Below are 24,518 nucleotides of genomic sequence, written 5' to 3' on the forward strand. Positions count from 1 at the left end.
TGTTATGGTAAGCTGAAATTGCACTTAAGTGTACTCTTACAGATGAGGTCTGGAGACCAGAGTCTGAAAGATGGCATAAATAGTCTAGTAGAGAAGTTGTGGGGCAGGAGAAAGGGTCAATGTTCTTTTTCGTGCACCACAAAGTAAACCTTTTCCATTTCGAAGAATAATTCTTTCGTGTTGAAGGTTTATGTGAAGCTATAAGCACTTGAGAGACATTTGTTGAAAGAATGAATGGTTGTAAGATCAAGCTTTCAACATCCACGCTGTCAGGGATAGGGATTGAAGGTTGGGATGGCGCAACCGACCCTGATCCTGAGTTATGAGAGTGGGAGCTACACCCAGGTGAATTGGTTCTCTTATCGAGAGGTCTAGAAGAATGGGAAACCATACTTGTTGAGGCCAATATGGGGCTATGATTATCATGGACCCCTTGTCCTGTTGTAGCTGCACTAGAGTTTTGGTTATGAGCGGTATCGGAGGATAAGCGTATAGAAGGCCCGAGTTCCAAGGGCGAGCAAAGGCGTCCTTGGCTGGCTGGTGTTTCTGTCTGTGTAGAGAGCAGAACCTGTCCACTTTGTGATTCAGGTGTGATGCAAAGAGGTCTATTGTTGGTTGCCCCCAACGCTGGAATACCCTGTTCGCCACTAAGGGATCCAGGGACCATTCGTGCAGTTGGAACTGACGACTGAGGCTAGATAAGTTGCCCGTAGAAACATGGAATGTGTCAGGGCCCAACCCCAAATCTGAGCAGCTTCTTGACAAAGGAGATACGAGCCCGTACCTCCTTGTTTGTTCAGGTACCACATGGCTACTGTATTGTCCGTTTGAATCATAACAGTCTTGTGTGAAAGGCAGTCCTTGAACGCAAGAAGCGCATAATGTATAGCTCGAAGTTCCAGGAAATTGATTTGAAATGTTGCTTCGAGTTTTGTCCACGTACCCTGGGTTTGGAGATTGTCTATGTGAGCTCCCCAACCCAAGGTGGACGCATCTGTAGTTAAAGTTATTTGTGGAGCTGATTGCTGGAAGGGTAGGCCCTTGCGCAAGTTGAACTTGTTCGCCCACCAAAGTAGAGATGAACGCAGCTGGTTGGTTACTTGAATTTGAGAGGACAGTGGCTGAATGGCTTGGATTCATTGTGATCTTAATGTCCATTGGGTTATTCTCATGGCTAGTCATGCCATAGGAGTGACATGAACTGTGGAGGCCATGTGGCCTAGTAAAGTTAGAAACTGATGAGCTGTTGCTTGTTTCTTCTAGTGTAGCGAGTTTGCCAATAGGGAAAGTGTCTCTGCCCAATCCTCGGGTAGAAAAGCTTTTGAAAGTATGGTGTTCAATTCTGCTCCTATGAATTGAAGCAGGTGAGATGGAATTAGATGAGACTTTTGATAATTGATGAGAAAGCCCATGGAGTGAAGTAGAGCAATTGTTCGACTAAGAGAAGCCAGAGCTCCTTATTGAGATTGACTTCTGATGAGCCAGTCGTCTAGATAAGGGAAGACATGGACACTTTCCTTGTGTAAGTGTGCTGCTGTTACTGCCAGGCATTCCTTGAATACTCTGGGAGCTGAGGCAAGTCCGAATGGTAGTACTCTGTACTAGAAATGCTGATGACCTACCAGAAAACGCAGATACTTGTGTTGAGGAGGGAATATTGGAATGTGAGCGTAAGCGTCTTGTAGATCCAGAGAACAAAGCCAATCTCCTGTCTGAAGAAGTGGAAGCATGGTGCTTAGAGAAACCATCCTGAACTTTTCTTTCTTCAGAAATTTGTTGAGATTTCTGAGGTTTAGGATGGGACGTAGGCCTCCGGTTTTCTTTGGAATGAGGAAATAATGGGAGTAGAATCCTCTGCCCTGCTGAGTCCAGGGCACCGGCTCTATGGCTCTGGCTCTCAGAAGGGTGGATAATTCTGCTTGTACTTGAATTATGTGATTTTCGCTTAGTGAGAGAGGGCTTGGAGGAGAATCTCTTGGAATTGAGAGAAAATTGTGTTCGTAACCTCGAGATAATATTGAGAGTACCCATTGGTTTGTTGTAATCTGTACCCAATGGTTGTAAAAGGAGGAAACTCGGCCTCCTACTGGTACATCCGGTTGTGGATTGTGGAGGTGGCTTTGTTCTCTGGTGGTGGCCTCAAAAGCCTGCAGCCGGTCCCGTCTGCAGTGGAGGTTGAGGCCTAGCAGCTCTAGGTTGTCTGGGCCGAGATCTTTGCTGTGGATGAGAAGATCTGGCCCTTGATGCTGGAGGGTAATAATGCCTCTGCCTGTAGAAAGGCCTGCGAGATTCCTTCCTTGTGGACGGCGAGATGATGATGCAGCAGAATCTTGCGGAACTGACGACAGTTGGCGCAAGGTTTCCATATGTTCTTTCAGCTGGGCTACAGCATCCTGCACCTTTGAGTGAAAGAGGTTATCACCTACGAATGGCAAATCAACCAGTTTTTCCTGGACCTCAGGTCCGAGGCCTTTAGCCATATACCTGAGGCCGCTACTCTGGAGGCAGTTTCAAAATTGTCGTAAGCAGCTCGGACCTCGTGTTTTCCAGCTTCAAGCCCTTTGTGTATTATGGCTTGAGCTGCTTCTTGGTACTGCAGTGGTAAGGAATTTGAGAGATCTTGCATCTGTTTCCACAGATTCCTCTGGTATTGCGTCTTATATAGCTGATATGACGCAATTCTTGAATTGAGCATGGCTCCCTGATACACTTTCCTGCCCAAGGAGTCCAGGAATCTGTGATCCTTCCCAGGAGGAGTGGAGGAATGAGGTCTTATTCTCTTAGACTTCTTCTGTGCAGACTCAACAACAACTGATTGATGTGGCAGTTGTGATTTTTGGTATCCAGGGACATTTCCAACTAAATAAGTGGTGTCTACTCTTTTGTTAATGGATGGTACTGAGCATGGATGCTCCCAGAGTCTGTGCTGTAATTCCAACAGTACTTCGTGGACAGGAATGTCCAAGACTTCCTTTGGAGGGTCTACAAACTGTAGGACTTCCAAAGTTTGCTGTCTAGTGTCTTCTTCCAATACCAAAGTAAATGGTATGGTGTCTGCCATATCCTTAACAAAGTTAGTGAAGGATAAATCTTCCGGTGGGGATTTCTTCCTTTCTTCCAGAGGAGAAGGGTCAGACATAAAACTCTCAGAAGAAGTATCGGTATATTTGTCTTCCCAGGAATCGTATGGGTCTTCTCGACATGGAGTAGTGGGAGAAGACCTTGATGGTCGAAAAAGCCCTGAAGGACCTGGCTGTGGATCATCAAACGGGGTCCGTCCAGGAACTTCGGTGGTGCCGCGGTGGTTTTGCTGGAATCAGTTTCGGTGGTAAAGCACAGACGATTGCATCAAATCTGTTCATTAACAGTTGAAACAACGCTAAGTCTGGTTGTCCTGGGGCCCCAGGCATTGGTGTCGGTATAGACGGGACTGGGTCTGGCATTGGGTCCGGCATCAGCGATGGTAGGTGCATCGGCGTCGATGGCTGCTTCAGAGCTGGTGCAGGCAGCGGCTTCGGTATTGGTACCGGCATTGGTGCAGGCACCGGCATCGGCGGGAATGCCGGCATCGGTGAGGGCACCGGCATAGACGTCAGCGAGGGCGTCGATGGTCCTTCAATGCTTGGAGCACCTCTTGAGGGATAAAATCTGTCAATTCCTCCGTGATAGCTGGTGCAGGCAGAGCAGCTACACGTGGTGGCGGTGGAGGTGTTGTTGGCTCTTCCACAGGGCCCTTTGGAGGCTCGATGGTCAGCGCATCGAGAGGTGAAGGCCTCGGCGTTAAAGGCCTCGGTGTTTCTTGAATACGAGGCCGTTTTGCAGTCAATTTCTCTGGGGAGAGAAGCGCCCCTGGTATCGATGGGTGATGATGCCGATGGCGATGCTTTGGCCGATGTTCCACCGCTGACCTCGTCGATGCCGCGGATGGGGGTCGACAATGAGCGATCCCCCGAACCTTCCGGATGACGTTTTTTGAGAATTAACCGTTTCAATACTCTGGCCGGAGATGATTGAGTGGACATCAATGGGGAAGGCAACAGTTGTAGATGGAATAAGTGTTCCATCTTCTCTTGTCGGGCCTTTCGACTCTTCGCGGTCATCTCAGCATACTTTGGACAAGATGTTACATCGTGTGTTTGACCTAAACAAGGACACACTCGAGGTGTGGATCTGTAATGGACATAGTCCGATTACAGTTGGGACATTTTTTAAATCCCGTGGCCAATTTTTGGGAACAGCCATTGATGAAAATGAGAAGAAAAAATATTTTTACTCATGAGAGTAAAATAAGAGAAAAAAATACTCACCAGCCGGTGGTAACAAGGGAGACTCTGATATGGGAGATAAATAATTGTTTTTTAATCTGATTTTTAGTCATATAGTATGTGAGAAAACTCATACAGGCTCCTGCTCTGCGATGCCAACAGCAGCGCGGAAAAACGAAGACTGAAGGGAGAATATCATGGCATGCTCAGAGTGTCAGTCAAAAGTTTCTAGAAACTTTGACAGAAAGTTTTCCGCAGTAGGGCTCAATCAATGATGTCACCCATATGTGAGGACTATCATCCTGCTTGTCCTGGGATAATAGCAAGCACTGTCCAGGTGCAATTTCTTATCTTAAAATGTTTAAAAAGCACAAACCACCAAAATCATTCTCATAAAACATTTCCGCACAGCAGTGTTCCTCCAATTTTATCTCATTTGAGAAATCCAAACCAAACCCACTGAGTATATTCCACTTGCTTTCTTTGTATCAACTCAAAATAAAATAAGGAATCACCCTCTCTATGGGGCCGATGCAGAGAGGTGCATTCCAGCCAATGCACTGCATTGCCTGCAATTCAATGCTCATTTTGTGAGCATGAACTTTACTGCTCACAAAATGAGCATTCTAAAACAGGAAATGCAGATGAGGGCATTAAGTATTACTCCCCAATGCAGGGCAGTACATTGTGCCAGCTGTCATTTTCTTAGCGCTGGAAACTTAACTCCAGGTCAGAGATGGAGTTAAGTTTCCAGCGCTACTACACTGGAATGGGGTGGGCTGGGCAGAGACTTTGGGCATGGTACCCACCGAGAACCCCTCCTCCTCCACTCCCAAAAATCTTCATACCCTTCCTGTCACAAGAAAAAAAGCCACATACAGCCCAGAGTCTCAGACCAAGTAACACCACTGCAGAGGAAACCAACTACCTCACGCCCTGGCTCCTCTACATGCTTTGTAGCAACTTCTTTTTCTCCTACTTGCTGATTGTAAGGAATACAAAATCAAAATTCTATCTGATCTTCCGCACTCTTCCAAATAGTAGCAGATCGGTAAAATACCTGCTGTGTGTTGTGAAACTCTCACACACTTCGCAAATGTTTCTCTCCTACCTTGACTTTTCCCTCTGATCTACAATGGTGACCAAGGGAAGGCTCAAAACTTTACTGCTGAGAGAACAAATTCTGGACTTGCTGATCAGAGGACAATCTGGGCAGCCATTTTCCTGAGTTAGAATGTATGCTAGGCCAATGCTGAACACACATTTTATAGTTTTTGCTCGCTTTTTAATTCCTGGTGTATTTGCATAACATTAGCTTACTGCATCAGGAGTTAAAAAAAAATAAAGTGTTACCTGAGCATTAAAAATGTGCACTCGAGACCAGCCACAGTTTGTTTTTGTTTTTTTTAATGCTCAGCTTACTGCAGCAGCCCGTTTGCTAGCTAGTCTTGGTTTACTTTCTACTTCATTTCAATGTCCCTTCTACAGTTGTAAAACAGGCACTTTTTAATCTGCAACACTGTACTGCATCTCATCGCACTAGCCTGAGTAAAGCTTTGTTATGTGGTAAACAAAATAGGGACAGATCTCAAGTCCTTAAAAAATCTTTATTATTATAAAAGCAAGTTGCTCAATAATAATAACAAATTTTTAAGGACTTGAGATCTATCCCTATTTTGTTTACCTCATGGCTTTGATAGATCGTCTTCCTTGAAGCTTTATGTGACATCATCACTCATAAAATGGCAGAGTACAAAAGATTCTATTTTTTGAAAATAGGTGAAAATTGTAGGTCCGCAGTTCCAATTCTTAAATACTTATTTTGTAATCCTATTTAGAAAAAAACACATATACCAAATTGCTGAATTAAGGGTTCAGTTCCACGATACTTAAGCAGCTCAATACACTTATTTATTTAAAGCTTTTTTTATACCGGCATTCATGATATAATCACATCATGCTGGTTTACAGGAAACAGGGGGAGTGATAACTTTGAACAATAAATAGGTGTTGAGAGGCAAAGAAGTAAGTTACAATAAAACAGGGGAAGTTGGAACTAGGAGAAGAAGAAGAGTAGAAGGAATAATTTAGGCAGTAACAATGAGAGGAATAAATTATTTACATAGTGTTGACCGGAATCTTACAGGTGGTTGTAGTCTTTCTGGTGAGAAAGTTAGGAGAGTCAGTTGTGATCAGGAAAGGCTTGTCTAAAAAACCTTCTACTGGAGTACACTTCGATAGCAATTTAAGCGCAAGCAAGTTTCTTTTTCTGAATAGCCAAATAAATTTCAGAGAACAGAGGAAAAGGTTTTGGCTCCAAACAGGCGTAATTTAACAAAACAAGACAGTGCCGGCTGATAAATCATGATTCAACTACATTGCTTAATAAAGCTATTGAAATCTGATACTCTGAAACAAATTTCTGGGGTAGTTTTCAAAGCATATAAAACCTGCTTTTATGCGTGTAAACGGCCTTTTAAAAGTTATCCAGAGTGGAGGCTTAAAAGTACGTGAAAAAGTGATTTTATACGTACTTCTATGCACACTCCAAAAGTATTTCTGGGGGCGGAGTTAGGGCAGAGACAGGATTTACGCACACTTTCAATTTTCAAAAGTATTGGGTTAAGTATGGGATCATATAATTGCTCATATACATGAGCAGAGTTACACCTGTGTGTATATGCCAGCACAGTTTCTGTGCATACCCACACATTTTCAAAACAGATTTATGCGCATAAATCCATCTTGAACTTTTGGTCTAATGTCTGCAGGTAAAAAGTACCTGCAGACTTTAGCCTTTGCGGGGCTGTTTAAAAATCATCCTCCCTAAATATAAAAGAAATGCAAGCACCAAATGCAGTACTAAAACTAAAAAGTAATGCATTATATACATTACTAAACAAACTGTATGTGCAAGTCTGACTGCTGTCTCATAACTTTCATATTGGCATTACACCTCCTGAAAGAGATCATCCATTTATTTTCTGTGCAAAGCCGCCTCCAACGTAGCATTTCATACAGGCTGATTCAGTAAAGTCCGCGGGAGAGTGGGCGAATGCCCACTCGCCTGTGCGCACGATACAGTATTTAAATGAGGCCTGGCGGTAGAAACGGGCAAAAGGAGGCGCTAGGGACACTAGCGCGTCCCTAGCGCCTCCTTTTTGACAGGAGCGGCGGCTGTCAGCGGGTTTGACAGCCGACGCTCAATTTTGCCGGCGTTGGTTCTCAAGCCCGCTGACAGCCACGGGCTCGGAAACCGGATGCCGGCAAAATTGAGCGTCCGTTTTTGACCCGACAGCCAACAGCCGCCGGCCGACTTCCAATTTTTTTTACTGCTTTTCTGTGCACCTTCCCGGTGCCGGAAGAAATTAGCGCCTACCTTTGGGTAGGCGCTAATTTCTGAAAGTAAAATGTGTGGCTTGGCTGCACATTTTACTTTCTGAATTGCGCGTGAATACCTAATAGGGCCCTCAACATGCATTTGCATGTTGAGGGTGCTATTGGGTTCGGCGGGTTGAATGCGCATTTTCCACCCCTTACTGAGCGCACTGTACTGTATCAGCCTGATAGAAAGGTATAGTTTCTTTTAGACCCCTAATCCTACTAAGTGTCACCTCACCCATGCCAGAAATGATATTCAAAGGTGATGATTCAACAGAACTGAAACAAATCTTGGTATACCTGAAAGATGTAATAGGGCAAATTGACAAACTAAAGTTTAGTAAATCACCTGAGTAAATCATCCCAGAGTGCTGAAAGAACTGAAAAATGAAATTTCAGACCTCATATCAGTGATTTGTAAACTAACCTTAAAATTATCTATGGTACCTGAAAGCCTGGAGGGTTGCCAATGTAATGCAATTTTTAACAGGCATAGTTTAATGGGACAAAGCCAAAATGAATTTAGCCAAGGCAAGTCTTGCCTTAGAAATCTGCTACATTTTTTGAGGGCATAAATAATCATGTGAATAAAGGTAAGCTAGTTGATATAGTGTATTTGGATTGTATTTATTTATTTTTATTTATAAAATGTATAAATCGCTTTCCAGGTCTTGCAAAGCAATGTACAACAGAAAATTAAAAAAAATGAAATAAAATATTAAATATAAAAATAATAAAAACATTTAAACACTATACAATAAAAATTAAAGCACCCAAACAAATTTTTGTTGCTGGTGATCCTAACAAGACAATATTAATTTATAACTCTGAACTCATCAGCCAGGTCTTCAAATTACTCCAGACAGCATTTGACAAAGTCCCTAATGAGAGACATCTTAAGAACAAGGGATGGGAGGCAGAGTCCTATTGTGGATTAGGAACTGGTTAAAAATAGAAAACAGCAGACCAAATGGCCGCCGTGAGAGAACGACGCGCTTAGAGGGCTCTCCTGACTCATCTCTTTTCCTCTTTGCTTGCAACCGAATATGCCCCATACTAAAAGAAAGGGGAAGATGAGGGAAGGATCCTCGACTCCCCAGACTCCTACCCTACAACAGATGAGAATTTATTTATTTATTTATTTAAAGGCTTTTATATACCGGAGTTCATGCACTTGTGCATACCACTTCGGGAGAATAAGGGAGTTCTTTACCACAGCAGGAATAACTCCGGGAGAGCCGGCTGTGTTGTTGGGGGGAAAGCAGGCTCTGATGCTACTCGGCGAAACAACTTTGAGCCCCGGAGCCCCGGCAACTCCTTCTCCTCCTGTCCACTCAAGCCCGCTGGGTCCGACCCCAACTCACGGACGGATGTCGTTCGATGGGGATGAGGTCGTCGAGAGGGCCCTAGCTGTCTGTCCAGCGGGGCAGTCCCAGGGCGAGGATATCGTGGTCGCCCTGAATGAGGCTAACATTGGAGAATTAAGTAAGGCCGATGGAAGTTTTCCAGTGGGGACTACGCAAGAAAGGAGTCGGACAGAACATCCCAAGGAACCCATGGACTCACAAAAAGGTTTGCCTTTAAAGTTATTAATAAAACCTACGGTAGTGACTCTTGAGACAGTTTGGAGTGCCTTAACTATGTTGGAAAACGCAATAATGTCTTTAACAACAGTGATTAAAGACTCACAAATTCAACTAAACACTGTAAATCCGTTGGTGTTAAGCCACTCAAACAAGATACAAGAAATCGATACTCAAATCCAACAGATTAAAACTGTGCAAGTAAATTTAATACAAGGAGATACTAGGATTGAAAAGCGTATGGAGATATTGGAAAATAATGTGCGTTATAATAACCTTCGAGTATTACATTTTCCGAAATGTAGATTAATATCTCCCAGAGAACAGTTCAAAAAGTCTTTACAAGATGTGCTGTCTTTTCCTGATGGAGAATCATTGAGTATTATAAAAATGTATTTCTTAAATGAGCAAAGACAAGATGGCCTAATTGCAAATACTCAAGCGGAACAGCTTCAGATGGAAGCATCGATAAGGGATTTAACAGGATTCTTAGAAACTACACAAGAAGAACAAGTAGAAAAAAAGAGGGGCTTTAATTGTCAGATTTCTTACAACTACAGAACGGGACAGTGTCTTAAGACTATTTCTTAGGAATCGTAATAAGACATACTTGGGAGAAAAAATTTGGGTATATCCCGATATTGTGAGAATGACGCAAGTACGTTGAAAAGAATTTCTGGCATTATGTCCTAGAGCCCGCCAGTTGGGAGCTTTAATAACTATCAGATTTCCCTGCAAATGTATTATGAAAATAAATGATGCACGCTATGTTTTTACGGAACCAGCTCAGTTAGAAAACTTTTTGAGTTCACGTGGGGATAACGGGCATAGTTCAGTTAGAGAAGCCGGTATATGATAATTACTGCATTTCTCTCTTATTTTCTTATTGAAAATATACATTGTATGATTGCTCTAACTCCATTTTGTCCTCCCTTTTACATAGTAACTACAGGGGGGAGTTAAACAATATGTATATGTTTTTTCTTTTTTTTTTTATTGAATGTTTATTGGAAAACTGTGTGAATTAGCACCCCCTGGAATTTCTCAGACATGTTGGATATGACTCGTCGTTTATTGAAAATTTTAACAAAGATTAAATTTAAAAAAAAAATAGAAAACAGTAAGTAGGGCTAAATGGTAAATTTTCTCAATGGAAAAAGGCAAATAGTGAAGTGCCCCAGAAATCTGTTCTGGTACCACTGCTTTTAAATATATTTATAAATGACCTGGAGATGGGAACAAGTAAGGTGATCAGATTTGCCAATGACACAAAATGATTCAAAGTTATTATATCACAAGAGGACCTTGCAAAACTGGGAGACTGGGAATGCAAATGGCAAATGAAATTTAATGTGGACAAGTGCAAACTGATGCACTTATTAAAGAGTAACCCAAATTACAGCTGCATAATGCAGGTTCCACATTAAGAGTCTCCATTCACAATAAGGATCTAGATGTCATTGTTGATAATACACTGAAGTTTTCTGCTCAGTGTGCAGCAGCAGCCAAGAAAGCAAACAGAATGCTAGGAATTATTAGGAAAGGAATGGAGAATAAAACTGAAAGCAGAATGTAACAGGTGTTCTCCTAGGACAGCAGGATGTTACTCCTCACACAATGATGGTGGTCCTTACACATGGGTGACGTTATCTGATACAGCCCAGCACGGAAAACTTATGTCAAAGTTTCTGGAACTTTGATTGTGCACACTGAGCATGCCCAGCATGTCCCAAACCACATGGGGTCCCTCTTCAGTCTTGTGATATAGAATTTAGTTTAAGAAAATAAAATAGGAGAAACCCAGCTCCGTGGAGTGGCAGGTGGGTTTCATAAGGACTAACATCCTGCTGTCCTAGGAGAACACCTGTAACAGGTAAGCAACTCTGCTTTCCCCTAGGATAAGCAGGATGGTAGTCCTCACACAAGAGTGAATCCCTAGCTACAGGCTGCTCCCCAACACAAAAGGGGACCAACAGACGCCAACCAGGTGCCAACAGACACAATAACCACAGTGCTGTTGGTAACAAAAGGGGACAGCCTGAACCCAAACAATGGGCTCTAGGCAAGGAGAGCTGGGTTCTACACCTCAAAGAGATACCAAAGGACACACTGGCTGAACAGACTGTCATGTCGGCCAACCCTGTCCAGACAATAGTGAGATGTGAAAGAGAGAACTCCATGTCGCAGCCTTACAGATCTCCTCCACAGGAACTGTTCGCAAGTAGGCCAACGATGTTGCCATGGCTCTGAAGAATAAGACTTGACATGACCCCCAAGATGCAGTCTCGCCTAGGCATAACAGAAGGAGATGCAATCTGCTAGTCAACTGGATAATATCTGTTTGGCAACAGCAACTCCCAACCTATTCCTGTCAAAAGAAATACAAAGTTGGGTGGACTGGTTAAGGGCTTCTGTCCGCTCCAGATAGAAAGCTAAGGCTCTCTTCAATCCAAACCGTACAGTGTTCATTTGCCTTGGTGCAAATGGGGCCTGGGAAAAAATGTTGGCAGGATGACTGACTGGTTAAGATGTACGCAAATCACCCTGTCATGATAAAACTTAGTATAACGTGGATAAGTCACTAGGGCCTGGAGCTCGCTGACCCTGCATGCTGAAGTGACGGCCACCAAAAATATGACTTTCCTGGTCAGGTACTTCAGGTCACAGGTGCACAGTGGCTCAAAAGGAGCTTTTATCAGCTGAGCTAGTACCATGTTGAGGTCCCAAGACATAGCGGGAGGCCTTAGGGGAGGCTGCAATTGAAGCAGGTGCCACATGAATCATACAACTACAGGTTGAACAAAGATGGGCGTACCATCTACACCTTGGTGGTATGCGCCAACTACACTGAGGTGAACTCTAACGGAATTGGTCTTTAAGCCAGCCTCCGATAGGTGTAGGAGGTAGTCAAGCAGTTTTTGTGAAGAGCAGGAGAACGGATCTAGGGCTTTCTGCTCACACCACACAGAAAACCTCATCTTCTTCAGTCCATAGGACTTTCTAGTGGAAGGCTTTCTAGAAGCCATTAGGATCCAAGACTCATCCTCAGAGGGATCAAGCGGTTGCAGAATTAACCTCTCAACATCCAGGCTGTGAGCGACAGGACTTGGAAGTTAGGATGCCACAGCCTGCCCTGATCTTGCGTGATAAGATATGGGGAAGTCCCCAGACTGATCGGTTTCTGGATGGACCACTCCCGAAGGAGTGGAAACCAGATCTGTCTTGGCCAATGAGGTGCTATGAGGATTATAGTTCCTTGGTTCTCGCGAAGCTTCAAAACAGTCTTCATTACCAGAGGATTCAGAGGATATGCGTACAGAAGACCATGGCCCCAATGGAAGGCAAAGGCGTCCGATGTCGGCTCGCCATCTGACCTGTACAGGAAGCAGACCTGAGTCACCTTTCTGTTGCAGGAGGACGCAAACAGGTCCACATCTGGGTTCATCCGAAGGTGGAAGATCTGATTCGCCATCCCCTGGTCCAGAGACCACTCGTGGGGTCTGAAGGCATGACACAATCTATCCACTATCACGTTCTCCATTCTGGCTAGATACTTGGCCCTGAATACCATCCCATGAGTCAGGCCCCAGGACCAGATCTGGACCACCTCCTAACACTGGAGGTACAACCATATGCCTCCCTGCTTATTAACATACCACATAACTACTTGGTTGACTGTTTGGATCAGGACAATTTTGTTGGATAGCCGATCTCTGAAAACCCAGAGTGCATACCTGATTGCCCAGAGCTCCAGGAAGTCGATTTGACATCAGGCTTCCTGGGCAGACCAGAGACCCTGGGTGCTTAGCCTCTCTACAAGAGCTCCACATCCCAGGGTGGACGCATCCGAGGTTAGGACAATTTTGGTAGGGGGATTTTGGAAAGACATTTCCCATTCCAAATTTGAAAGAACCCACCACCAGGACAAAGAGTCCCGGAGAGACAGAGTGATTCCGATGCGAGCCTGGAGGCTCTCGTGGTCTGGCACCACTGTGACCTCGGGGTCCATTGGGCTCTGCATGTTACTCCCATGTGCAAACGTGCCAGGGGAGTAACATGGATGGTTGCGGCCATGTGGCGCAACAGCCTCAACATGTGCCAAGCTAAAACCTGCTGGCTCTGTTGAGGCAGCCACTCAGCTGCCTCCTGCATCTGCTTCCAGAGGCTGCGCGAGTATTGACTCATGTAGAGCTGGTAGGAGGCAATGTGGGCAATGAGCATGGCCCGTTGGAATACTTTCCTCCCAAGAGCATACATCGCTCTGTGATCCTTCCCCTGGGTCGCCGAGGCATGGGTCTGAGAGCACTTGGCCCTCTTGAGAGCAGATTTGACCACCACCAATTGGTGCGACAGCTGACACTTCTCGAATGCGGCAGCCTGTTGGATGAGGTAAACCCCATTACATAAGAACATAAGAAATTGCCATACTGGGTCAGACCAAGGGTCCATCAAGCCCAGCATTCTGTTTCCAACAGTGGTCAATCCAGGCTACAAGTACCTGGCAAGTGCCCAAAAACTAAGCATATCCCACACAACTGATGCTAGTAATAGTGACTTTTTTTAAGTCAATTTGATTAATAGCAGGTAATGGACTTCAACTCCAGGAACTTATCCAAACCATTTTTAAACCCAGCTACACTAACTGTACTAACCACATCCCCTGGCAACAAATTCCAGAGTTTAATTGTGTGTTGAGTGTTTAGGGCATGCTGGGCATGCTCAGTGTGCAGTCAAAGTTCCAGAAACTTTGACATAAATTTTCTGTGCCCAGCTCCATCCGATGTCGTCACCCATGTGTGAGAACTACCATCCTGCTTGTCCTAGGAGAATATCATAATGCCTCTGTATTGCTCCATGATGCAACCTCATCTCAAGAACTTTCTGCAGATCTGGTCACCACATCTCAAAAAAAATATAGCAATATTATAAGGGCAACCAAAATGATAAAGGGGATGGAAAAATTCCCCTATGAGTAAAGAGACAACTGAGGAGAAATATGATAGAGGTCTATAAAACAGTAAGTGGAATGGAACGAGTAAACGTTAATCAGTTGTATACTTCAACGAGTACAAAGACTAGGAGACACACAATGACATTACTAGGTGATACGTTTAAAACTAATTAGAGAAAATATTTTTTTTTTACTCAACGCCCAATTAAGCTCTGGAATTCGTTGCTAGAGGATGTGGTGAAAGCTATTAGTGTAACTGGATTTAAAAAGGTTTGGATAAGTTGCTGGAGGAAAGTCCATAAACCATTTGTGATGAGCAGCATGAGAGTAAGCCCTTATTGCTATGGTTTAGTTAACACAGCCTCATAGGTGAACCTATGAGGTCTACGCTGACAGCTGGCAAATGTGCCCCAAAGCAGGACAGGCTGGAGCTTCGCCTATTTCAGCTGCCTCCTCCACAGGTTGAGTCCTTAGGTTCTGGCAGGACTTAGGTGGGTCCCAAGGGAGATATAGACAGCAAGAGTCCAAGGGCACATCGCGGTCAGGACAGGCAGCAGACAGGCATTACCGTTAACAGGCCAAGGGTTGGGGCAGGCAGCAGACAAGGTATAAAGCAAGAGGTCAGGTCCAAGTGGCAGGTAATCATGGTTAGGTCCAAAGCAAGAGGTCAGTTTAAGAGATCAGGCCGAGAATGGATGAAGATGAACAAGAGATGCTGGATGAGACAGCTGCAAAAAACCGAAACTGAAAAAATGTATGGTATATATGATATGTGTGGTTCTTTTTTATTTTGGATAAGACAGCTGGGCAAGGCAAGGCTGGATGAGGCAAGGCTGGGCAAGACAAGGCTGGACAAGGCAGGCTGGGAAAGGCAGGATTGGAACACTGGCTCACAGGAACAACCAGGAACATAGGAGCAACACCCACTGCTCTAGGCAGGAGACCCGTTGTTGAGGCAACGTGGAAGCGTTCTACAAAGCCTTATATAAAAGGAGTCTGTGATGTCATCAAAGGATGCCGCAGGGGCTTTCTCCACCATGGCCCCTTTAAGGCTCGGAGTACACTGCGCGCGTAAAGAGGACTCATGAAGAAGCAGGGAGAAGGCAGCAGCGTGGCAAAGTGTGCTGCTCTTGGTAGCATCTATTTGATGGTGGCATCCTGACCACAGGAGACCTCAGGCGACATCAGTGGTAAGTGCTCTGAGAACTGGTGGCCCTTCCAGGGATATACGCGACTTTACCAGATAAGATGAAATTTACTCATGTCTGAAAGCTTTTTTGGGGGGGGGGGGGGGGGTTCCTGCCTGCTTTCCTATTCAGTTTGTGTGTGAATGATATGGTCTTTTGAAAAACATTTACATACTAGTAAAAATTCCTGATCTTTAGGAAGGAGGCCTACCCACTCATCCCATTTCATGTTTTTCTAATATAGATTGTTTTATGTGGGAAAGATTCAACTCTTGCAGCTTTATCCAATTAGCTAACTAGGTCCCTTATTTTAATTAAATTGCACCTATTAACCTACCTTTGCAACTTTAAATCTTTTTCCCACTTCCCCCTAAACACGTTTGTCTTCACTAGACTACAAACCCCACAGAGCAGAGACTGTCTCTTATGTGTATTTGTACAGGGCTGCATATAACTTGTAGCACTAGATAAATGTTTAGTAATAGAAATAATGTGTTACCTGGGCTTGTTTGGAGGGACCTGTCGGCTTGGCCGTCGGATAGACTGGTTTGGCTGTACCTTCATGGAAGTTCTAGGAGAAGACCGAGCAAAAGGGTCTGGTGCAGGAGGCTTTTTTGGAATTTTTTTCACCAGTCGACTCACCCATTTTTGCTGTTCCTCTGTTGAATTTGCTAATAAAAGTAGATTCTTTGCCGTAGAAATATCATAGTATACTAGAAAGAAACATTGAAGAATAGAGACATCAGCAAAGTATCAACACAAATATGTACATAAAGAAAAACAGCATTGTATTAGGAAGTGTTTCATTGCATAAATCATAGGAAGTCTAACCAACAACAGAAGAACTGATCATGAACATAAATAATGTAAAGTCAGTTTGCTTACTAATATCAACCATTTCTGTTAAATATCCTATCTATAATGTATCATACAAATAAAAGTGGACTTTAAAGACAGATGTCAAAATAATCTGCTCAAAATACAAAAAGCTATAGCCACACAGGCTATGACTTTATTATGGCTGCATATCAATCTAGGAAATCTGCTGTCCTTGAACTTTGTTATGGGCTATCTTCATGACATCAGTGCAGCCTGGGGTAGCTAACTGTTCAAAGCTATTTTGATGGACACATAATGAGTCAGAAGGACATGCAATAAAACTCCACAGAAATGCTTTGGACTCCATCAAGAGTTTGAACAACAGAATTTAAAAAGTACCTTTTTTAAACTAATATGAGGAACTGTTCCTCCAAATGCAAAATAGCAGAACCTGTCAGCTGATTTTTAACTGGTACTGTTTACCCATTGACCATATACTTAATTATGCACTGTAATACCTTTGCAAGGTGCTATAATTTCTTCTTTTTTATCCATGTGATCTTTGTGACATTTGATATGGCAGCGACGGCACTCCAGGGCAGGTGGAGGTTTAAACATATGCCACAGAGGCTTCATACAAGCCTCACAATTGGTTGGGAAATGGTAGAGGGTGGGTATAAACTCGTGTCCTTTGTGGCAAATGTAATTGGACTTCTCTACGGGATCCACGGGAAATTCTTGCTCCTTCTTGCTTTCGCCTTCATTAGCATACAGAATCTGAAAACAAACAGCCAAAGGATATGAAAGTACATCTACAACAGCAATTCATGAAACACATTTTAACATTCATTTTTCTCTCCTGCAACAATGTTTTTCTTAATAAAAACATTCTATCAATTTGACATTTATAGATTACTGATTTTCTGACTACTTGCCTGGAATATCCGAGGAATTTCTTTGGAATCTGCTCTGTAGACATCTGTCTGAGTGACGGGCCGGACATGGAATAATTTGCTGCAAAAGCAAACATTGCCAAGTTGAAACTAAACAAGCTAAATAAGCCACTCATTGAAAATACATACAGCATCTTACTCCTGTAGAGGCTTCTGTGTATCTAAGCTGCAAGGGTCACCTTAGGCTCTCAGATATTTACCCCACTCTGTTTGCCTATAAATGGATCTCATACTAAAATTTATCAGACAAAAATGAAATTCTGCCCTTAGAGGGGACATCTCCCCTGTTGGCTTGATCAATAGAAGACTCTATCCAAAGTTTCTTCAACCCCTACATTTAGAAATCTGCAGTTTAAATTAATCCAGAGCTCCCCATTAATATTCTATTGGTAACCTTGGGTTTAAAGATAAGGAAGTTTTATAAATTTAAATAAAAAAATTATTAGGTGATTCAAAGACATGTAATTTCCAGAAGCCTCAAAAAATTACAAAGAGCTAACATATTGCTACTGGAATTAAATTAGCTGTTTAGAACTGCATGCTCTTCAACTGCACAGTAGTTTTACCTGAAATAAATTGAGGAAGAAATAAGATACTGAAACTGTTATGCACACATTCGTATAATACAGATTACAGTAATCCAACTTTAATACATTTGCATACAACAATTTTACTTTTAAATCCCATAGAACTGTTGAAAAATATTTAATGCATTGAGTTAGCGAGAACTCAACTGTTTTGAGCTACTAGGGCTTCCATACTGCTCTAGTAGCTGGCTTGTTACGGCGGTTACTACCCCAAACCAAATATCCAAATTACTACCTCCACCTTCCTCTATTCCTGATGCCTTTCAACTAGCTTGATCACTCCATTCTTATACTTCACTTTCAATGCATATCCAGCATAGTTCTCTGCTTTAACAGCAGGGGAGAAGAAAAACTGTTACTTCACACATCCAGCAGAGCTCTCTGCTTAAACGGCAGGGGAGAAGAAAAAAGGGTTCGCACTCACAAAGCGGGGAGTAGCTGGCTTGTTACGGCGGTTACTACCCCAAACCAAATGTACCTGATACTTCACTCTCGACGCATATTCAGCATGGCTCTCTGCTTCAACGGCATGGGAGAAAGACTGATACATCACGAATTTCCAGCATAGCTCTCTGCTTCAACGGCAGGGGAAAAGAAAAACTGATACTTCACGCATATCCAGCATAACTTCAACGGCAGGGGAGAAGAAAAAAGGATTCACACTCACAAAGCGGGGAGTAGCTGGCTTGTTACGGCGGTTACTACCCCAAACCAAATGTGCCTGATACTTCACTTTCGATGCATATCCAGCATAGCTCTCTGCTTCAACGGCAGGGGAGAAGAAAATAACTGATACCTCACGCATATCCAGCATAGCTCCCTGCTTCAATGGCAGGGGAGAAGATAAACAACCAATAAGGGCTGTATAACATAATCTGGGTAAAAACAAATAAGCATGGGTGTAGCTTGCTTATTGCGGCGGTTACTACCCCTACTACCTCTAACTAATCAAGCTAGATATTTCACTTGGATGCAGCTCCATCACCGCTCTCTACATTAATGGCGGGGGTGGAAGGGAATTAGAACCAAGAGCTAAGAGAAACAGATAAGTATGAGAGAAGAAATGAGGGAAGCTTGCTGGGCAGACTGGATGGGCCATTTGGTCTTCTTCTGCCGTCATTTCTATGTTTCTATGTATGTGTACTTGCTTGCTTCCTTTTTCTGTGCTGCTTACAGCTCCGTTTTACTTTGTTAATAAAGGCAATGCTGTTTTACTGCTCTTGCAAAGAAGAAATCTCAATAGCTTGTGTATTTTTCTTTAGAAGATATTTAAAACATATTTATGCCACACAATCCATCGTTTTTAGGCAGCATACAAAAATATATATTTATATTAAAATAAACATACTCTATAAAAACATTCAACATACACACCTATTCCCTCAATTCTCAATATATACTTGCGTCCACCTAATCTGATATGCTACTTCTACCCTAGGTATTACAACCCTTCACCATATCCTGCTACCATACCACATCAGTGCTTATATTCAGCGCTATCCGACTAAAGTTAGCCAGGTAAGTATAGCTGGAAAAATTCCTGTCCCAAAGTTACCTAGTTAAATTTTCTAGGTCACTTTAAGTAGGTATATTCAGCAGAATACACATCCAGCTATGTTTCTCTGAATATTCAGGTAAAGTTATCCAGGTAAGTATATCTGGGTAAGTTTTCCACTCACCAGCACACAGAATATTGAAATTGTGTTGAAAACCTGTAGATCTGATGCAAGAGGGTGCAGTACTCATAAGAACATAAGAACATGCCATACTCGGTCAGACCAAGGGTCCATCAAGCCAACAGTGGCCAATCCAGGCCATAAGAACCTGGCAAGTACCCAAAAACTAAGTCTATTCCATGTTACTGCTGCTAGTAATATTAGTGGCTATTTTCTAAGTCAATTAATAGCAGGTAATGGACTTCTCCTCCAAGAACTTATCCAATCCTTTTTTAAACACAGCTACACTAACTGCACTAACCACATCCTCTGGCAACAAATTCCAGAGTTTAATTGTGCGTTGAGTGAAAAAGAACTTTCTCTGATTAGTTTTAAATGTGCCACATGCTAACTTCATGGAGTGCCCCCTAGTCTTTCTATTATCTGAAAGAGTAAATAACCGATTCACATCTACCTGTTCTAGACCTCTCATGATTTTAAACACCTCTATCATATCCCCCCCCTTAGCAGTCTCTTCTCCAAGCTGAAAAGTCCTAACCTCTTTAGTCTTTCCTCATAGGGGAGCTCTTCCATTCCCCTTATCATTTTGGTCGCCCTTCTCTGTACCTTCTCCATCGCAATTATATCTTTTTTGAGATGCGGCGACCAGAATTGTACTCAGTATTCAAGGTGTGGTCTCACCATGGAGCGATACAGAGGCATTATGACATTTTCCATTTTATTCACCATTCCCTTTCTAATAATTCCCAACGTCTGCCTTGGTGTAGGCCTCCTTGAGATCCAGTGAACATAGCTAGTCCCTCTGTTTAAGAGTGGAAGAATGATACTCAAGGAAATTAAATTAAATATAAATAAATAAATTATGTGTTTCTCTTTTCAAGAATTTGTTCAAGGCCCCTTAGGTATAAAATGGGTCTGAATCCTCTAGTCTTTTGGGAAACCAGGAAATACACCTGGAATCAAAACCTCACCATCCTGCTGTAGTTCAACTACTTTGGCCAGCAAGAGGGAGATTTCAGACCAGAGTGAGTCCTGGTTTGGACCTAGCTGATATTGTTTTTGGAGGGGCTGTCAATATATGTAATCTGTAACTATTATACCTTATGATCTGGAGGATTCAGCTATCTGAGGTTAGAATGGGCCAACCATTTGTGATAAATATCAGTCTTTCTCCACACAGGGAAGTGTTCCAGAACAGAGATTGGAACACTTGCCATCTTTCCTGAAGGGGGAAGGTTTATTATAGTCTCACTTTATATTGACAGGATTCTCTATGTTTTGGTTAATATCTATAATCCTAACATGCTACAGAGAAAGGTGCTACAGCGAATTGATGAGCTTTTATTAAAACTTAAAAGTGGTAAATTGATAATTGGGGGGGATTTTAACATGGTACACAATCCCAAAATTGATTGTTCAAAGGGGGGGGAGGGCATTATTCCAATGTGGACCAGAAAGCTCTCCAACATTTATCTCAAAATGGCAGGTGATGGATGTCTGGAGAGAAAGGAATCCCAGAGGTAGAGATTATTCATTTTACTCCAAAGCTCATGATACCTACACCAGAACTGATTACTTTCTCATTGATAAATCACTGGTGAATATCACCACAGCTGCAGGAATTGGCAATATCACATGGTCCAATCACGCTCCTATTTGGTGGGCCTTTGATGGTTCAGGGTCAGATACCGGGCGGAGATTTTGGAAAATGAATGATTCACTGCTTAAGGAGAAGGAGGTGGAACAGCAGCTTAGGAATGATATAAGGGAATACTTAAAAATGAATGATATGGAAGGAGTCTCCCTAGTGATAGTCTGGGATTGTTTAAAAGCTGTAATTCTGGGGAAACGTATTGCGGTGGCTTCTTATAAAAAGAAAGAGAAACTTTGTAAAACCCTCTTAATGAGGGAAAAGCTAGAAAAGGTGGAAAAAAGAGCATAAACAGACTCAGACTCTGCATTTACTGAAAGAGTTGGGGGACATTAGATACCAGATACAAATGTTGGACGCAGCAGAGTTGACCTATAAACTAGATCTTTCTAAACAAATTTATTACAAACATGGTAACTGGGCTGGTAAACTTTTGGCCCCCACCTTGAAAGCTAGGGTCACACAGTCCCAGATCACGAAAATAAAAACAATTGATGGGTCTGTAATTATGGATGGCGAGGGGTTACATGGTCAGTTTAATCAGTTTTTCGCAACATTATATTCTCGTGAAGAAGGGACCTCTGAGGAGGATATAATAAGATTTCTGGAGGGGATACAGCTTCCTAGTTTATAACGGTCTTTAGCGGAATGGGTAGGTCAACCGATATCCTCCACAGAGGTTTTAGCAGCTATCTCTGAGCTTAAACCAGGGAAGGCTCTTGGAATAGATGGGTATACCCGAATTCTTTTATAAAAAGTTTAAGGAAGAATTAGTAAGTCCACAGGTTAATATGGGGATTAGAACAGACCACCTATGTTGGAGAAATTGTGGGCAAGTGGGAGAATTTTACTGTATGTGGTGGACCTGCCCAGCAATTCGACCTTTATGGGCACAGGTGGAAACCTGGCTTAATGTTGAGATTACTTACCTGATAATCTCCTTTTCCTTAGTGTATGCAGATGGACTCAAAACAAGTGGGTATAGTGTGCTCGTGCTAGCAGTTGGAGACGGATCTGACATCAGCACGGGTACATATACCCCCGCAGGAAGTGCAGCAATTCAGTAATCTTCCTTGCAAAGCTGTAGCTGACCGATCGATTAAATGAACAGGATTACCCTGACCGATTGATAGTAGCTGGAGACCGCCAGTGTTCTCAACCGGAAGGCTTCGACACCCGGCAGGGTGGATGCCCTACTATAAGAAAAAACATGGCTTACCGTGAGTCGGTGAATTCCCCTGTATACCAGCAGCCGGGTGGGATGCTGAGTCCATCTGCATACACTAAGGAAAAGGAGATTATCAGGTAAGTAATCTCAACATTTCCTAGCGTGTAGCAGATGGACTCAAAACAAGTGGGATGTACAAAAGCTACTCCCGGACTGGGCAGGAGGCTGCCCGAGGTCCGTTCAGGATTGCCCTCGCAAATGCTGAGTCCTCCCGGGCCTGGACGTCCAGACGGTAGAATCTGGAGAAGGTATGGAGGGAGGACCACGTTGCCGCTCTACATATCTCTGCAGGTGACAGCATCCTAGTCTCTGCCCAAGAGGCCGCTTGCGCTCTGGTAGAGTGAGCCTTGACCCGTAGAGGTGGTGGTTTTCCCCGCTTCTACGTAGGCTGCCTTGATAACTTCTTTGATCCAGCGGGCGATGGTTGCCCGTGAGGCCGCTTCCCCTTGCTTCTTCCCACTGTGAAGGATGAACAGGTGGTCCGTCTTTCGTACTGCTTCTGACATTTCCAGGTATCTGGACAGTAGCCTGCCAATGTCGAGATGGCGTAGTATTCGACCTGCTTCCGACTTCTTCAAACCTTCCGTGGTAGGCAGGGATATGGTTTGGTTGAGGTGGAAGTGTGAGACCACTTTGGGTAAGAAGGAAGGAACTGTACGAAGATGGATAGCCTCTGGAGCGATTCTGAGAAATGGATCACGGCAGGACAGTGCTTGTAGCTCTGAGATGCGGCGTGCTGAGCATACAGCCAGCAGGAATACCATCTTCAAGGTTAACAAACGGAGGGACAGGCCTCGAAGGGGTCTGAAGGCGTGTCCCGCTAGAAATTCCAAAACTAGGTTGAGGTTCCACAGGGGCACTGGCCACTTCAGTGGCGGGCGAATGTGTTTGACTCCTTTCAGGAAACGTGAAACGTCTGGGTGTGTGGCGATGCTGTTGCCGTCACTCCGGGGACCGAAGCAGGATAGCGCTGCTACTTGGACCTTGATGGAATTGAGGGACAGACCCTTCTGAAGTCCATCTTGTAGGAAATCCAAAATGATAGGGATCTTCGCGGCATGTGGATTGGTGCTGTGAGTTTCGCACCAGGCTTCAAATACTCTCCAGATCCTTATATATGTTAGTGATGTGGAGAACTTGCATGCTCGGAGGAGTGTATCTATTTCCGGCCCCGAGTATCCTCTTTTCTTCAGTCTAGCCCTCTCAATGGCCAGACCGTAAGAGAGAATTGAGCTGGATCCTCGTGGAGGATGGGAGCTTGCTGCAGCAGGTCCCTGTGTGGAGGCAGGGGAAATGGAGTCCCTGCCAGTAATCTTCTCACGTCTGCGTACCAGGGTCTTCTTGGCCAGTCCGAGGCCACTAGAAGAACTAGGCCTCTGTGCCGCTGAATCTTGTGTACGATGGCGCCCAGCATAGGCCATGGAGGAAAGGCATATAGCAGGATCCCCTGCAGCCATGGCTGTACCAGGGCATCGATCCCCTGGGATACAGGATCCCGCCTGCGGCTGAAATACCTGGGGGTACTTGAGCGTTGGACCTGTCCGCTAGTAGGTCCATGCCCGGCGTCCCCCACTGATCCACAATCATCTGGAAAGCTGTGGGCGACAGCTGCCATTCCCCTGGATTTAGGCTTTCTCTGCTGAGGAAGTCTGCCGTGGTGTTGTCCTTCCCGGCGATGTGAACGGCGGAGATGTCCTGGAGATTTGCTTCCGCCCAAGTCATCAGGGGGGCTATTTCTAGGGATACCTGTTGGCTTCTGGTTCCGCCCTGTCGATTGATGTATGCCACCGTGGTGGCGTTGTCTGACATCACTCTGACAGCTCCTGTTGCGAAGTCTGTGGGCAAATCGCAGGCACGCTAGCCTGACTGCCCGTGCCTCTAGTCGGTTGATGTTCCACCCCGACTCTTCTCTGTTCCACCGCCCTTGGGCGGTGAGTTCTTCGCAATGTGCTCCCCATCTGTTCAGGCTGGCATCTGTAGTGAGCAAGATCCAGGTTGGGGAGGACATTCTTGACCCCCGGCTCATGTGGCCGGGTTGCAACCACCACCGTATCTGATTCCGCACTCTGGCTGGTAGAGGTAAGTGTACGGTGTAGTTCTGTGATCGTGGGCTCCACCGAGATAGGAGGGCGCATTGAAATGGTCTCATATGAGCCTGCACCCATGGTATCACCTCCAGAGTGGATGCCATAAGGCCGAGGACCTGTAAGTAATCCCAAGCTGTGGGCCAAGTGGCG

At 44.1% G+C, this 24,518-nt stretch overlaps 1 protein-coding gene across 10 annotated transcripts in view; it reads right to left on the reverse strand.

Moving 5' to 3' along the window:
• ROCK2 (Rho associated coiled-coil containing protein kinase 2) overlaps nucleotides 1–24,518 on the reverse strand; it is a 442,704-nt gene that overhangs the window by 30,261 nt on the left and 387,925 nt on the right. For all 10 annotated transcript variants that reach the window (XR_003855695.1, XM_029595904.1, XM_029595908.1 and 7 more), the window contains 3 exons: nucleotides 17,122–17,200; nucleotides 16,705–16,963; nucleotides 15,867–16,080 (listed from right to left, as the gene is read on the reverse strand). Coding sequence is in view for 9 of the 10 variants with exons in the window: in XM_029595904.1 (XP_029451764.1) it covers nucleotides 15,867–16,080; nucleotides 16,705–16,963; nucleotides 17,122–17,200 (552 nt within the window). In the remaining variant the exon portion in view is untranslated. The remainder of the gene's footprint in view (nucleotides 1–15,866; nucleotides 16,081–16,704; nucleotides 16,964–17,121; nucleotides 17,201–24,518) is intronic.

This window comes from Rhinatrema bivittatum, chromosome 3 (genome assembly GCF_901001135.1).
Source record: "Rhinatrema bivittatum chromosome 3, aRhiBiv1.1, whole genome shotgun sequence".
Taxonomy (NCBI): Eukaryota; Metazoa; Chordata; class Amphibia; order Gymnophiona; family Rhinatrematidae; genus Rhinatrema; species Rhinatrema bivittatum.